Consider the following 15,731-nt stretch of genomic DNA (forward strand, 5'->3'; position numbering starts at 1 on the left):
AAGGTAGTCTCGTCTGGATATATATATAACACATTTGTACAGGAAATGTCTGAATGAGTTTGTTAAATGTCTCTAAATCTTGACCCCCAGTGCTATTAGACACCACACACGTCACTATTTATTTTCAATTCTCCTTTGAGTCTCTTGACACAAGAAGAAAGTATTTTCGGTCCTCGGTTGAGCAGCTTGACAGGTCATGTCATGTTGTATTGGTTTCTTAAGACAATTTGCAGCTTAAACTTACCTAGTGGTCATATAACAATAAAACATCTTTCCAATAGCATCCAAAGCACCTGTGGATATGGACCTGGACCCAGACATGTGGGACAACAAAACTATCACCAGCGGCCTGAAGAATTACCTCAGGTCAGCTCGCCCCACCATCTACGTGCACTTAAATGTCAGGAGTCATCCTTGCCTCCATAGTGCCTCTTTGAAACCTCTCTGATGATAGTCATACATTAAGTGCTGCGACTGACTCACCAAGGATACCAGCTGCATTCACAGGACCTGTGTCACTCAGGAAATAAATTGAAACTGTTTCTTTTTTCTTTTCCATCAGGTGCCTGTCTGAGCCTCTAATGACTTTCAAGCTCCACAAAGATTTTATCATGGCTGTCAGTAAGTTACAGTTATAACATATTACATATTTTATCAAGTTCTCTATTATCCTTTCTTGTATAGAACAGATTAGGAAGATATTGGTACAATTCAAATCATATAGCACTAATGAATCGGGTGCATCTGATAACTAACTAATTATGTCAATTGCAAAGGTTAAGCAGGATTTATGTGAAGAGATATTGCATTAGAATTTTGAAAATCTTTATGAAACATTTTGAATTCATTTTAGAGATTTGAGCTTTGTGAGCACTACGTCTGGGTTATCAAAGCAGGGAAAGCAAATGAGTCAGGACTGATCTGATTAAATCATTTCTATCTGAGGAAATACTTGTATGGATCTCAGGTCATCTCAAACTGTGATGTCAGAGTGACTCGAGTGTGACTTTGTAATGAGAATAACTTTTTTTTTTTTTACCGTAAAAACCGTGAACTTAAACATTTAACATAACTTAAACATTGAGATAAATTTGCTGATATGTCCACTCCTGGGAAGATTAGCAGCTGTCCCAAATGCTTTGCAGTTTTTAATAATCTTTCTCACTTCGCAGAATGATGCACATCAAATTGCAATTCTCACATAGATGGTCAGCAAAAGTTTCTTCTCGTCTTTCCTTCTTGGCACTGTTGCCAAAAATCTGAATGCTACAGACCTGCAAACTGCCAAAACGTTTATAGAGGTGGTCGCATTCGCTGATGATCAGTTAATCAACTGTGTTTGATTAGCAGCTCCTGGCTGCTGCTTACCGTGTTCATTTCAATGGAAGTAGTAATGGCGTAGTTAATTGTTTACACACTACTTGTGCATTTTGGCTTAGTTTTGGGGGTTAAGTGTCAGGGTTAGAATTAGGGTTATTTTTATTAAATAAATAATGACACAGTAATATGTGATGTATTGTTCATGTGAGGTTGTATTTACCTCATTTTAAGACCTGTTTAGGACCAGAAGATAAAACCTTAGAATTAAAATGGGATGTACTTTCTTTTTCACACAATTACATCTGAAATACAATTATTCCATAAGTCAGTAGTGGCCAGCATTTCTACTCTTCCCTCATTTCTATTTATTTTCTTTCTCAGAGTCCGATGATCAGAACTACAGAGTGCGTGCTGTCCATGCTTTGGTTCATAAGATGCCTGAAAGAAACAAGGAAATGCTGGAGTTACTAATAAAGCATCTTGTCAGGTACATGTTCTTGTAATCAATCAATTAACTTGCAGACTTAACGTTACCTGAAACTAATTAAAGTTATCTGAGGCACTGCACCGCAATTGCAGGCGTCTCGCCAACTCTCACTATCTCGTAGACCAAAAAATATCACCTCATGGTTAAACATGTGAATTCTTAGGACGCTTGTATGATGTGCTTGTCTTCTAAACGCAGAGTTTCTGCACAAAACCAGTCTAACCTGATGACAGTGTCAAACCTGGGCGTCATCTTCGGGCCTACATTGATGCGATCACAAGAGGAGACAGTTGCCGCCATGATGAACATTAAGTTCCAGAACATTGTGGTGGAAATACTCATTGAAAATTTCAACAAGGTGAGTCACAGTTTGACTTTGAATGGCCTGGTATGCTTTTAATTATATCTGCATCAATAAAAACATTCCTCGTGCAGCAGTTTTCTGAAGTAGAATATCCATATTTCCTTATTAGAACAGATTTATAGAAAGATCTCTTATGGTTTATAATCATTTTTCATGTTTCTCAAAAAACAACACCTAGACAGCAACAGATAGCAGAAGACACAGACGAGCGACAAGAATAATGCGTTTTATAATGCTATATGAACTTTCATATTCCAATGTTTATGTTAAATTCAATTGACATTTAGTCATGCGAATACATTGTTGCCACTAGTAGTATCATACATAAAGCACAAGCTGAAACAAATGGCTGCATCAGCTGTGTGTATTTGTGTATGTGTGTATTTCTCTGTGTGACTGTTTGCGCGCGCACTTGCGTGCATGATTGTGTGCTCTGTGCCGTGTGCTAGAGGCACATACAGTCAAACAGTTAGCAGAGGAGAAAAAAATAGCAGAAGCTGGCTCTGAGATGAAATGTAACAAGTGCACATATATTTGTTTCATTTTTTTAATTTAATTCGTTGCTTTTAAGCCAAAAGCTGAAGGCACCCAGTGAGTGAAAATGATTGCATTGGCTCACAACATTTGATGTGGCGTGCCTCTTTAAATACAGGATCCATGGAGGAGGTTTATTTCTTACAAGTGATGATGGTTAAGTATAATTTCAATTCAGTATAGCATTGTCTTGCTGAAACATGCATGCCTTCCTGATAAAGACATCTGCATCGGAGCATAGGTGGCTCTAAAACCCATCTATATATACCTTTCAACATTGAAAGTGTCACTCCAAAAGTGCAAGGTACCAATTCTATAGGCACTAATGCAGTGCCATACTATGAAAGATGCAGACTTTTTAACTAAGTGCTTATAATATGTAATGGTTCCTCTCCTCTTTAGTCCAGTTGACACTGCAGCCGTGTTTTCCAGAAAGAATTTAGAATTTTGATTTGTCTGACCACAGTTTTCCACTTTGCCTCGGTCCATTTTCAATTACCATTGGCCCAGAGAAGACTGCAGCATTTGTGGAGCGTGTTCAGATATGGCATCTGCTTTGATCCATAGAGCTTTAAACTGCTTTGTGGATAGCAGAGTGAACTGTGTTAAACAATAATTTCTGGGAGTGTTACTGAGCCTGTGAAGTTACTCTTAAATAACAGAATCATCCCTGATTTTAACACAGTGCTGCCTGAGCGAGAGAGTAGTATTCCCCCAACTGTTTCTTTTTTTTACCTCTTACTTTTCCAGCCTTTTGTCTCTAGCCAAACTTTTTTTAGATGTGTTGCTGGCCTCAAACTCAAAATGAGCTCATATTGTAATTAAAAGGGTATATTTTTAAATGTTTTCTATGTTCTATTGTGAATAAAACACAATAGACATTTACAATTGACATTTACAAATCATGCCATTATTTTTTTTGTTTTGTTTGTTTGTTTGTTTTTACATTATACACAGCGTCCCAACTTTTTAAGAATTGAGTTTGCACAGACAGCCTGTTGAAGAGAAACATCTCGCTGCCCCATTAAAACTACGAGGTTAGAGTAAAAGGATCAACACTATCAGATGTTTATATCATATCAGTTAAGAGTTCAAGACTCCTTCTATGTCAACTACCACAATTTTCCTCTGAAAGTGGAAAATGGTTTGACTTCCCACTGTCCCCCTAAGAGCAGGTTTCATGGACCTAATTTCTCTCTCCCACACTACCCAAAATCAGGAGCATTTGGGGGATTAAAGTGAAGCTGGATTTGGGACTTTCAGGGATGGGTCATGGCTGCAAATGCATCTCTCAACTCCTTGCCTCTTCTTTAAAATTGCCACAGTTAGAAAGAAGCTCATGGGGCTCTTCTCTGCATGCAGTGAAATGTCTGTGGGACATAAGGAAACTGTCAGAATGGAACTGTAGGAGTTCAATATGAGAGTATCTGATGTTAATATTAAACATTATTCACCACAACATCCAAGTTTGATAGTTAAAGGCCTAAAACAGTCAGCGACGATGGACCAGAAGGTCAGTTTGCATAACCTCAATCTAGAAGAAGGTAAGTTAACTACATCCTTGTTAGATTTGTATTGTTGATTGTCATTTATGCTTAGAAATATTTACTTATATATGCTTAGAGTTTTGTAATTAGTTGTAGATTGGTAGAGGTTTTGATCCTTGATAGTCTGCAAACTTTGTGTGTATTAGACAGCACTTTGGGAGCATGAGAGGTCATACCGTGTCTTATTGTTTTATGGTAGGATTAACGTAGTTGCGTCTGTTCTAGTCTAAGTGCTCTTTGTTTAGATGAACTGCAGGACTTCCTCACCGTGTTATCTAGGATGAACCATCTAGGGGGAGGGGGAGGCTACCCTCTTCCTGACCAAGGATGTTTGACCCTTTGATCAGCAGTACACACACACACACACACACACACACACACACACACGGTACTCTTTGTGTGTATGTAGACGTCATATGTTAATGACCCTATGCATATTCATGTAACCTCAATAAAAGGATAGTGTACGGGAGAACGGACGAGAGCTACTGGGGTCAAGCGAAGGGACGGCGCTCTGTCCAGTCTCTCCCGTGCACGAGTACCATGAAGAAGTTTGCCTACTTGCGTCTTGCTTGCAGTGTAATTATATTGTCTTAACGTTCCAGCGAATAGGTTCAAGCTACAAACCTAACATCCTTGTTGCTATCACAGTGATTTTTTTCTTGTCTCTGGGTAGCATATGTTTCTGCAAGGAAGACATTCATACCCCTGTTTTATCTTTGATGAATCAACCCCTCACTTCTGAAGGGAGGGTGGAGGTGTCAGCATTATGTCTTAAATTCGGTGTATGGGCTGTCTTGTGAGGTGAATAAGCAATGGACAGAATCAGCTGACTCATCAAGAGAAATTGTAATGACGACCCCAACCATGTGCTCATTGTGCTCATGCTCCCTTTGAGCTTTATTGAACTATTTCAGTAGGTGTTATGGAGAATGGATTGTTGGACCCAACAACAATGTGCAGTTAAAAGTTAGAAGTTTTAATTTATCCACAGGATAATGCTGCTCAACAAACATTATGATGTCAGAGGTGAATGCACAGTCATTTGAAAACTTTTTCCTAGGGCATGAAGCGGGAGAAAGTTGGAGGTTAACACATTTGACTTGTGGCATTTCTGTATGTGGTCTCTCTGTGCACAGTTTAAGCTTTGCTGGCTCCCCTTAAAATCAAGATGCGTGGCTGCACCCTGAGTCAACACACTGTCAGTCTGCCCCAGGGCAGCTGTGGCTACAACTGTCGCTTGCCTCCACCAGTGTGTGAATGTGAGAGTGAATGAATAGTGGAATTGTACAGTGCTTTGAGGGCCCCGAAAAGCGCTATATAAATGCAAACCATTATTGCATTTATTTATGCGTTCGTGGCTCAAGAGTTGGGAGTTCGCCTTGTAATCGAAAGGTTGCCGGTTCGAGCCCCGGCTTGGACAGTCTCGGTCGTTGTGTCCTTGGGCAAGACACTTCACCCGTTGCCTACTGGTGGTGGTCAGAGGGTCCGGCAGCCTCACCTCTGTCAGTGCGCCCCAGGGTGGCTGTGGCTACAATGTAGCTTGCCATCACCTGTGTGTGAATGGGTGGATGACTGGATGTGTAAAGTACTTTGGGGTCCTTAGGGACTAGTAAAGCGCTATACAAATACAGGCCATTTACCATTATTATTATTATTACTATGCTCCATCATCTAAGACAGCATAGGCATCAAAGGTCCTAATCTTGTTTCTAAGTCTTATTTTAATTACCTTTAGTGTGACTTTAGATAATATAATCTGTGGGTTCAAGTGCATCACACTGGATATCTGGGTTCTCTTCATTATCCCTGGATGCTGACTTTTGCACCTAAAACAAACACCTGTTTTGCACCAGAGAATTGTGTGGAGCATGATACTGTAGTTGAATATGAGCCTGTATTGGGCCTGAGGCTGCTATATAAACTGCTGAGGTACACAGAAGTTTATATAGCAGCCACGGAGAATGTTACTGGAAAGGTAGGTAAAGGAGAACAAATAGAGTGAGGTTTCAGTAATAATGGGTGGAGGTCAAACTGCATATAATGCGGCCATGGCCTGCTGAACTGGTGGTAACTGAAAATATAGGCCATAGGTTGGCAAACTATGCTAAGCCCCTGCAGATACAGAGGGTTGGACTTGATAGGAACATACAAAGGAACAGATTGGTGGGATTTGGTCAGGAGGCAAATTATTTGGCCTTTAATGGGCACTTGAGGTGCTTGTAGAGCTGTAGATTGGCTTCTGGTATATAAGGAGAGAGAGGTTAGGTGTCAAAACTCACTTTGAAGGTGTATGAGAAGCCAATGTGGAGCCATAAGGCACACAAGGGGTAGAGACTGGATTAAATGGCACATAAGCTTTTGAGGCTCATGGTTCCTGAACCTGAGACTCCATTTGGGGGACTTCAGCAGGTCTTTTATGCTTATATGGTGCAAAGGTACAGTACCCATGACTATGAACAGAACAGGTTTGAGCAAACTGGCAGGATTTTCCACTGTCAAGAGTGGATATGGATTCAGGTAAATTTGGTTCAGATCGTATGTTCTCATAGTGAGCTTCACTACTATCATTACAGAGGCTGGTTTATTCTCTCTCTGCTATTTTCTGTCTTATTAAATCAGTCTCGACTCTCTGAAATGGGTTCTACACACTTTCTTGGTTGCTTTAGGGCAGGGGTCACTAACAGGCGGACCGGGGTCCGAGTCCGGACCCAGTCGCCATCCTATATGGACCCGGACCTATAGTTAACAAAATATTAAATTATATTTAATTTTGACGGGGCGATTCAATTTTAAGCAGTAACCTTACATTGTATTAGACCAGGGAACATACTAACCAATTGTGTGCGAGTTACGCCACCCACGTGACACTACTTAGCCAATCACATCTGCGCATTCAAGGCGATCGCAAGGCTGAGTGCAGACACAGACAGACAGAGGAAAGACATGGTGAGAGGTGAATGACAAGCGAGACGATTAACGATACAGTGAGACAAGACGTGAGCGGGAGTCACAAGAGGTAAAACAACTATGGCGCTTTCAAAAAAGAGAAAAGTAGACACCGAAAATAGAACTTTCAAGACTGAATGGACTGACGCATATATGTTCATTCTTCCGGCCGCAAGCAGCAAACCAGTGTGTCTCATATGTTCAGAAACCGTGGCACTGATTAAAAGTGGCAATGTCAAACGCCACTATGAGACAAAGCACAAAGCTTTTGAACAATCATACCCACCCAAGTCTGAACTCAGGTCCCAGAAAATTAGCAGTCTCAGAGCCCAATATGATCAGTCCACAAGGATCTTAACCAGTTCTTTCACCGCCCAACAACGTGCTCATGAATGTTCCCTCAGAGTTGCTTGGATTTTAGGTCAACACAAAAAGCCCTTTGCAGATGCAGGTGTTGTCAAAGAGTACATGAGTGCAGTAGCAGAAACATTACTTGAGGGTAAACAAAAAGAAGAGCTTCATGACAAAATAAAGCAAATACCTATGTCAGCATCAACAGCCACAAAGAGAAGTGAATTATTAGCTCAGGATGTGCTATCCCAGCTGGAAGAAGCTATTCATAAGACACCATGTGTAGGCTTGGCTGTAGATGAGTCCACTGATGTGTCTGACAATGCTCAGCTGTTAGTTTATGTAAGGTTCTTCAACAATGATAAGAAAGAGTTCTGTGAAGACCTGCTAGGTGTAACTTCCCTTCACAGCACTACAAGAGGAGAGGATATTTACCTGGCCATTAAGGAAATGTTAACAAAGCGAGGAATAGAGCCAAACCAAGTGGTTTCAATAACCACAGATGGAGCCCCTGCTATGATGGGGAGAGAGAAAGGAGCTGTAGCAAGAATGAAAGAGGACAATCCCGAGCTAATCTCTTATCATTGCATTATTCATCAGTCAGTGTTATGCTCCACCCTGTCAGACGAGTATGCTGAGGTGATGAAAACAATGATGAAAATGATTAATTTTCTCAGGGCATCTTCTTCTTGTCAGCATCGCATGCTCAGGGAATTTCTCAGAGAAGTTGATGCACACGCTGATGATCTTCTGCTTCTCAACAATGTGAGATGGCTTAGCAAAGGCAGGGCATTGGAGCGATTTTGGTCCATCAGAAGTGAAGTAGCAGCTTTCTTGGAAGAGCTGGAAAGTCAAAAAGCAACAAACTTTTCTCTCTTTTTAAATGATGGGAAAAACATGGATATTGTGGCCTTTTTGGTTGATATCACTTCACACCTGAATGAACTGAATTTGAAGCTGCAGGGCAAGGACAATTCAATTTGTGAACTGATGACAGCTGTCCGCTGCTTTCAGAGGAAACTTGAAGTGTTCAAAGAAGACCTGCAAGGAGACTATGCACACTTCCCAACAGTGAAGGAACAGGTTCAGGGACAGAGAGATGTGTCCTCTTTTGTTGACTTTGTTGATAAGCTGATTGAAAACTTCAGCAAACGTTTTGATAGCTTCAGCTTTGGACAGCAGCTCACCATGTTCATAAAGAACCCATTTGCCATCACTGATGTCAGAGGGTTCTCAAAGGAAGTCACACAGCACTTCAAGTGGGCAAATGCTGGGCCTCTTCAAATGCAACTAATTGATCTCCAAGCAGATGTGGCCCTGAAAGAGCAGTTTGGAAGAACTGAACCTGCCATGTTTGGCTCCACATACAGCTGTGAGGCAGCTTTCTCCAAAATGAACATAATAAAAACTAAATATCGTTCCAGGATCACCAATGAGCACCTACACATGTGTATGAGAATGGCCCTGACACCATTCCAGCCCAGATTTAAAATCCTAGTAGAGCGAACTAAAGCTCAGTTCTCTCACTGAACAACAGAAAGTTGGGACGTGGAATATAAGGGGGAAAGAAAGAGAAACTGTAAAATTGTTAAAATGTTTTGAGGTTATCTGTTGAAAATGTATTGAGACTGTTTAGTCGAGATGTAAAATGTAAAGAAAAAGGGAAACTTTTTTTTTCTGAAATTAAGCACTTTGTTTTAAGATGCACAATTTAGCCATTTTATTTATTTTCTCTAATTCATTTTAAACAGCAGCCCTATTTCTAATGTAGGCCTACTGTGTGTTTCAGTGTTAACAATAAATTTTGTTGAAATGTTTTAACTTGTATTTTCATTGATTTGACAGTCTATTGTTCAGATATAAATAAAAATTAAAAAAAAGGTTGCTTCTCTATCACAATCATAACGTAAGTTAGACATTATGATGTCCCGGACCTCTGCTTGAGAAGATTTTCTCCAACTGGACCTCCTCAAATTTTAGTTTAATACCCCTGCTTTAGGGGCTCGCCCTGAAGTTCTACTTTTTTAGTCTCAGAGATGCACTGAAGGCATCCATGCTGCTTCTCATGATCTTTTGGGGTTGCTTCTGAATCCTTTCCAGCTCAAATGATCAAGAAAAAAACTACAGAGATGTTTGTACTGGTTTACTGAACACCCAGTGTCATAGCCCAAAGGCTGTTTTAAAGGTGGACAATTAATGGCAGTTAGGTAGCTTGTTCAATAGACAAGCGATTGTTTTTTTACACTTGAGATATCAAATTAAAGACAAATAAATGCAATTGCAGATAAAGGGAAATTGGCAATCTTAGCAATCCTAGCAGCCACCATCTTTATATTCATTGCCTTTAAGGTAACACCGTAAAGGAATCTAATGTAACCCAAATAATACACACATTCAGATGATCCTGAAATATGATGTAAATCAAATAGATGAAAGACTAAACAGTCCCCTTACACTTAGAATATTCTCTTTGTTGTCTGTTTCATAATTACTTAGCCTCCTGGGTGTGTCCAACAGTTTGACAGTTATGATGTACTGTGACAGGTGTGGCATGGTCAGAAAAGGTGAGGTTTTTAAACTTGTGATTTTAACATTGTAATTGAAATTCCATCTCATCCTTTTATAAGTGTAACATCGGCAAACAGTTTTATAGAAAGGGCCAGTCACGCACATCCTGCTAGACCAGCTATCAATACACGCCGAAACACGGAGGTAATTCAACTTCCGTCGTTAATAACAGGATTTTTTTCTGGCTCTGAATGAGCCCCCGAGGGGTGGCATGAGAAGCACAATCACCCAATCTATCATGAAGGCAATGTGTCTGTCACCTTATTTAACATTTTCCTGTTTTTTTCTTACCACTTGATGAACAAAAAAAAAGAATTATTGACCAAATGAAACCTTGTTTAACAAAACTTTGTGCAAACTGAAAAATTCTTTATGTAGGATAAATATTTTACTATACTTTTACATAGCTGCTATAATTATCTTTACTTACAGAACCGTTAAACCAGAGATATAAAAAGCAAGATTTGCTAGATGTCTGGTGGTTAAGATTTGTTAGTTAGAGGTTAGTTCATCAAAATATATAAATGGGTACTGAGAGTGTTTGAAGAGTACTGATAAAAATCATGTTGAAATGTCAGACTGTATAGAAATACATAGTTTCTGTATTTGTATTGAGTAATCAGTGTTTCTTTCTGGACCTGTAGATCTTCCACCAGCCTCCAGATCCCAATGTGCCTCTGCCCCAGCCCCAGAGTCGACCTGGCTCTCGCAGGAGCAGAGCCATCTGTCTGTCCACCGGGCCCCGAAAACCCCGGAGCCTCTACACTCCCACACTGTGTCTTGCAGATGCAGATAGTGAGTACCAAGGAAGTGATGAGTGTCACAATTTGTTAAACCACGCCTTTAATATCTTTTAGGAATCTTTACACGCAGTCTCCTACATTTAGGCCAGCTCTCTAAAGCTAATGAATAATATAATATCTAAACATTTTTTGTCTAAATTGCAAAGAAGCTAAAATCTTTTACTTGCTAAGCAGGTTTTAATGAGGGCCTTGTGTGCCTCGTCTCTGGTCCCTGCATAGGTGACGCTTTGAGCAGCAGTCCAGACAGCACCCCCATGGGGAGTATGGAGTCTCTGTCTTCCCATTCCTCTGAGCAAAACACCTCCTCCAAAACAGCTTCCTCTAGACAGAGGACATGTCAGGACAAGTCACTCCTGGACCTCCGCCGGACACCTTCACAGCTTTCAAATGGCCCCCAGAGTGCCGTGTTTGTCAGCAGTCCCGACTCGAGCTCCAGGGAGGACACGGGACGCACAGATGGCGAGTCAGAGGATGCTCTTAGCTCGTCCTCAGTCAGCACAACACCAAGGCTGTCTCCTGCACCCAAGAAAGCCCCACACTGTCGTGCTGACCTCAGGCCAGAGCTGCTAAACCGCTCCACGGCACCCTCTCTCAAATCATTGCATATATCCGAAGGTACGATAATCGTGAAGCGATGCCATTTGAAACGTAATTTGCAGTTATTTTGACTTAAAATCAAGTCGATCAGAATCTCATGAAAGTGAAATTTCAGGACAGAATAGATAAACTGGGTAGTTTTCACTGTTATGATTTATCCTTCAAGGGTTTTCAAAAACTGACAGTAGCTCGAGAATATTTTGTTATTTCCTGATTTATTTGGTGCAGCGTGATAGCTGTTCCTTAGTGTCTGCCTTTTGTTTCTATGTGTCATTTACGAGTTATTATTTGTATGTCGCCCTTCAGGCCACAGGAGCTGCTCTGGATCTGTCCAAAGTTTATCAACACTGGAGTCCAAAGAGAGTTTAAAGCCTACTGAGCACCCAAACCTTCCACCAAAACAAGCGATCCGCCGCAGGATGGACACTTCAGTCAGCAATGGCTACCAAAGACCTGGCTCAGTGTAAAGAGCTTTAAAAAGCAAATCATTTTTCTCATCATAAGTTAGAGTTTTAACATGTCTCCACAAAATAAATACAAGGCAAACAGGCTTTTACATATATACTTGATTTTCTTTCTCCCTTCCTCTCTGTTTGCCCTCTGAGTTTTCTGCCTCCTTCATCTGTTTACAAGCATCGAGAGGTTTCTAAGGACAGATGAGTGCGTGTTGTGAGATTTATGTCTTTTCTGCTCTGGTGGGAGAGCTGGCCTTAATTGCGTTCTGCCTGCTCTCGGGTTGCCGTGACCCAGCACCAGTCTGCACTGGATCTCTTGAGATGAATAGATAGTTTGACTTGTCTTGTCTAAGAAGCCAGTCACACTTGTCTTTCAATTAGTTTTCCCGTATAGCATCCAGCTAGCTTGCCCTAGTCTCTGTTGTCCCCATGACTCTGGGGTTATGTCCAGGGTCAAGTGCGGCCTCGTTATATAGTTTAACTCAGTTTAGCTTTGTGTTAAAGCTGAGTCTGCCAGGAGGAAGGAAACCTCCCATATTGTGTGGTTAAGCCTTTCATTTCATTCTCAACAATGAAAAATGCTGGCAAGAGCAAGTAAACTAAGACAGCACTGATACATTATAATAGATAACACACAGTTACACTGTTTCATTATTTTAAAATCATCTTAATTGTCACTCATGCTTGTCTTAAATGGCATAATTACAGCTTGACATACTTTACACAATGAAGTGCACTGAACTCTATTGTTTTTTTTCCAATTGTTTTCAGGGTGGCTGCCCGAGCATTGCTTTTTGAAAATGCCTCCACCCAACAGTCTGCTCCAGTTGGAAGGTGATAAAAAATTACAACCCCAAACATGAGTTTGACCTAATCGATCCCACGCTTATCTCCTTAAATCTGCGATTACAAAGCATATTTTTGTTGTCTTTACAGAGATGCCAAGGCAATGTATTCCTGTGAGGCAGAGCACAGTCATGAGCTCAGCTTCCCACAGGGGGCACACTTCTCAAACGGTGAGCAGAAAAAGTGCAAACACATAAGCACATTTAACTGTCTGCTTGTAAGCCGACTTTCGCTTTACAGCAAAAGTGTTCGGATTCAAGATTGCAAATGATTCGTTGAAAGGCTGATCGGAAGTGTAAATACTGTACACACAGAGGGGGTAATTTGCCTGACTTGTGCTGACAGCAAAGAGCAGGAACTTGGTGAATTTCCAGTGTTGAAATGGAAAGTTTTTGCTCTTAGCGCGACACTCCCATATACATTATGGACATCCAAACAGTGCCAAGATTTTTTTTATTGCCTCCTGCTTGTTTCCATTAAGAGATGACTTGGCCCACAAACAGTCTAGGCAGGTCACTGTAACCTAGTAATGAAAGGCACCAGTGCCGGTTTCCTCTTAGCACAGCCAGCAGAGCCAAATGCAAAAACGTCAACAAATGCTCCCCACAATTTACTAGCAGGCAGACTTTTATTGTTCTCCATTTTCTCTACATCTTAATTCAGCACATCTCTGCTAGATTGTATTTACCGGACATTTTACAGCTGTTTCCCTTTGTTTTGGTGAATCTCCGCAATAATTTAGTTTAGTTTTAATGGTTTAAACTGTTTGCGTTTCTTTCACGATGGCTAAAATTCAAATACTTCATGGGGACTGAATCTGAAGAGCAGACTAGCCCAGAGCCCTCCTCAATCTAATATTCAATAATTCTTGTAAATTATGCAGTCAAATATAGGCTCAGTGATTCAAATCAGCTTATTCCAGATCAGAAGTCTGAATCTGTTTTTTCACTGGCTCGGTATGTTTTTCTCTCTTCTGTCCTGTAGTCTACCCCTCTGTTGAACCAGGCTGGCTCCAAGCAACATACGAGGGAAAAACAGGTTTAATCCCAGAGAATTATGTTGTCTTCCTCTGACAGGTGGTAAACTTTGCATCTTTTCATGGTATCCATGGAAAACAAATCACACAATGTGCTTAAATCTCCCTATTATTATACTAATGCATATTATGCATTTTTAGCAGTTATCAAGCAGGTTAATAATTGCTTAAACAGTGCGACAAGTCCAAAGATATACCTCCCTTACTGTAATGACTATTGTGTGCTTCTGGAGAATGGACATTATTGTTAGATTTAACTATGTTGCCTGCTGGCTGCACTGAGTGACAGCGTTCACTTACAAAATCACCAAACAATATCATATCCCATTTCACACATTTTATTCTCAGAAAAATATCGTATTTTAACTTCCCATTATATTAGCAAAACATATTCATCAAGAAGTTAATGAAAATCTGCTGTCTCATAAACATTTGTATTGACTGTAATTTAACAAGCTGTGATTTAAAATGAGAAGATCTATTTGAATCTAATAGAAAAAAAATGTATAATGGGTTTGCACCTTAATTTTCATGTTTTTGTACTCTGATCATTGCTCATCCACTGAATCTCCTCACTGCTGCAGTGCACTTTCTGGTTCAGTAGCTACACGGTACTGTAATGTACATTAAAGTTTGTAAGTCTTTTTCTCTGTAATTCCACATCAAAAGATATTTACTTCTAATGACATTATTATTTTTATTATTACTATACACTGCTCACAATGATATATATCACATGTTTGTTTTATAATGTTACAAATGAATGTTACGAGAAGTGTCCTTGATACACCGGTGTACTGGTAATGACAACTAGACAAGCATAGCGTTAACAAATAAAGTTCTTTTTCTGTCACAGCATTTTTCTAAAGAAATGTTTCTAATTACATAAAAAGTTAACTTCATTGATACCGTTTAAGAAAAGCATAAAAGAAAAATTAACAACAAGGTCACTTTGAAGTAAAGGGTTCTCTGGCTAGCCAAATTGTTTCTGGGAGTGCATTTTTAGTTTCGCTGTTGCCAAGATCAGGATGTTCTTTTCTTTTCCTTTTACATGTTAGGAATGCAAAGCGGCCTTGAACAGCGATGCCGGACTTGTACTCCCTTAGAGTCTGAATTTGCAGGGGCAAGTTATATCATTGAAATGATATTCATATCCCAAATATGTAACATTTGGCATCCTTTTATATACTGGAAGTTTGATGCCTTGGAGACATCTAATGTATCCTGACAGTGCATAAACATTTCTATAAATAAACTTAAGCATGATAGACCAGTTGTCCAAATTTCTTTGCTATAGTTAGTGAGTGGAGATAAAGCTTTGTAGCAGTAAAGTTCTCCTCAAGTGTTCTTCCTATCCATAAAGACATGACAATAAATTTTATTTTATTTTTTACATTTGGACCCTTTAATCTTGTCAAGCCAGTAATGTTTTACTTCAAATTTGTCGCATTTCCTGGCCAAAGAACTCAGAAGTTGCGATAACTCAGGAGAAAATGTGGTTATTTTCCTGAATGGTCTGGATTTCTTAACAGTGCAACATTAATGGTAATAAACATGTTTGCAGTTGTCACTTGCATCGCATTAAGATCCCATTATTTACATGTACATTTATGTTGATGCAGATATGGATGTAAATTAAAGCTGGTGAGCTAAGTTTTGTTAAGAAAATATGGCTCATAGGTCACTTTTCGTTCTTATAAATATTTTAAACAAAGTTATTTTAAAGGTTTCACCTTCCTTAAGTAGGTATGGTGAGTTACTATGCTGGTATCCTGTATTGATTAGCCTAAGTCACAAATTTCAATTTATTCTGCACCTTTCCTTGAAAAATGTTAGCATTTTTGTATTTATTTTTTATTTGTTTTGAATACAAA

The 15,731-nt window shown here is 39.8% G+C and overlaps 1 protein-coding gene across 2 annotated transcripts in view; it reads left to right on the forward strand.

Moving 5' to 3' along the window:
- Positions 1–15,431, forward strand: part of arhgap42b (Rho GTPase activating protein 42b) — an 81,338-nt gene extending 65,907 nt beyond the window's left edge. For both annotated transcript variants that reach the window (XM_026193698.1, XM_026193699.1), the window contains 10 exons: positions 282–366; positions 563–621; positions 1,702–1,807; positions 2,006–2,165; positions 10,765–10,915; positions 11,131–11,538; positions 11,827–11,983; positions 12,747–12,809; positions 12,912–12,991; positions 13,806–15,431. In XM_026193698.1, the coding sequence (XP_026049483.1) occupies positions 282–366; positions 563–621; positions 1,702–1,807; positions 2,006–2,165; positions 10,765–10,915; positions 11,131–11,538; positions 11,827–11,983; positions 12,747–12,809; positions 12,912–12,991; positions 13,806–13,894 (1,358 nt within the window). In that variant the 3' untranslated portion in view covers positions 13,895–15,431. The remainder of the gene's footprint in view (positions 1–281; positions 367–562; positions 622–1,701; positions 1,808–2,005; positions 2,166–10,764; positions 10,916–11,130; positions 11,539–11,826; positions 11,984–12,746; positions 12,810–12,911; positions 12,992–13,805) is intronic.
- The last annotated feature ends 300 nt before the right edge of the window (positions 15,432–15,731 follow it).

This window comes from Astatotilapia calliptera, chromosome 14, assembly GCF_900246225.1.
Source record: "Astatotilapia calliptera chromosome 14, fAstCal1.2, whole genome shotgun sequence".
NCBI classification, from domain to species: domain Eukaryota; kingdom Metazoa; phylum Chordata; class Actinopteri; order Cichliformes; family Cichlidae; genus Astatotilapia; species Astatotilapia calliptera.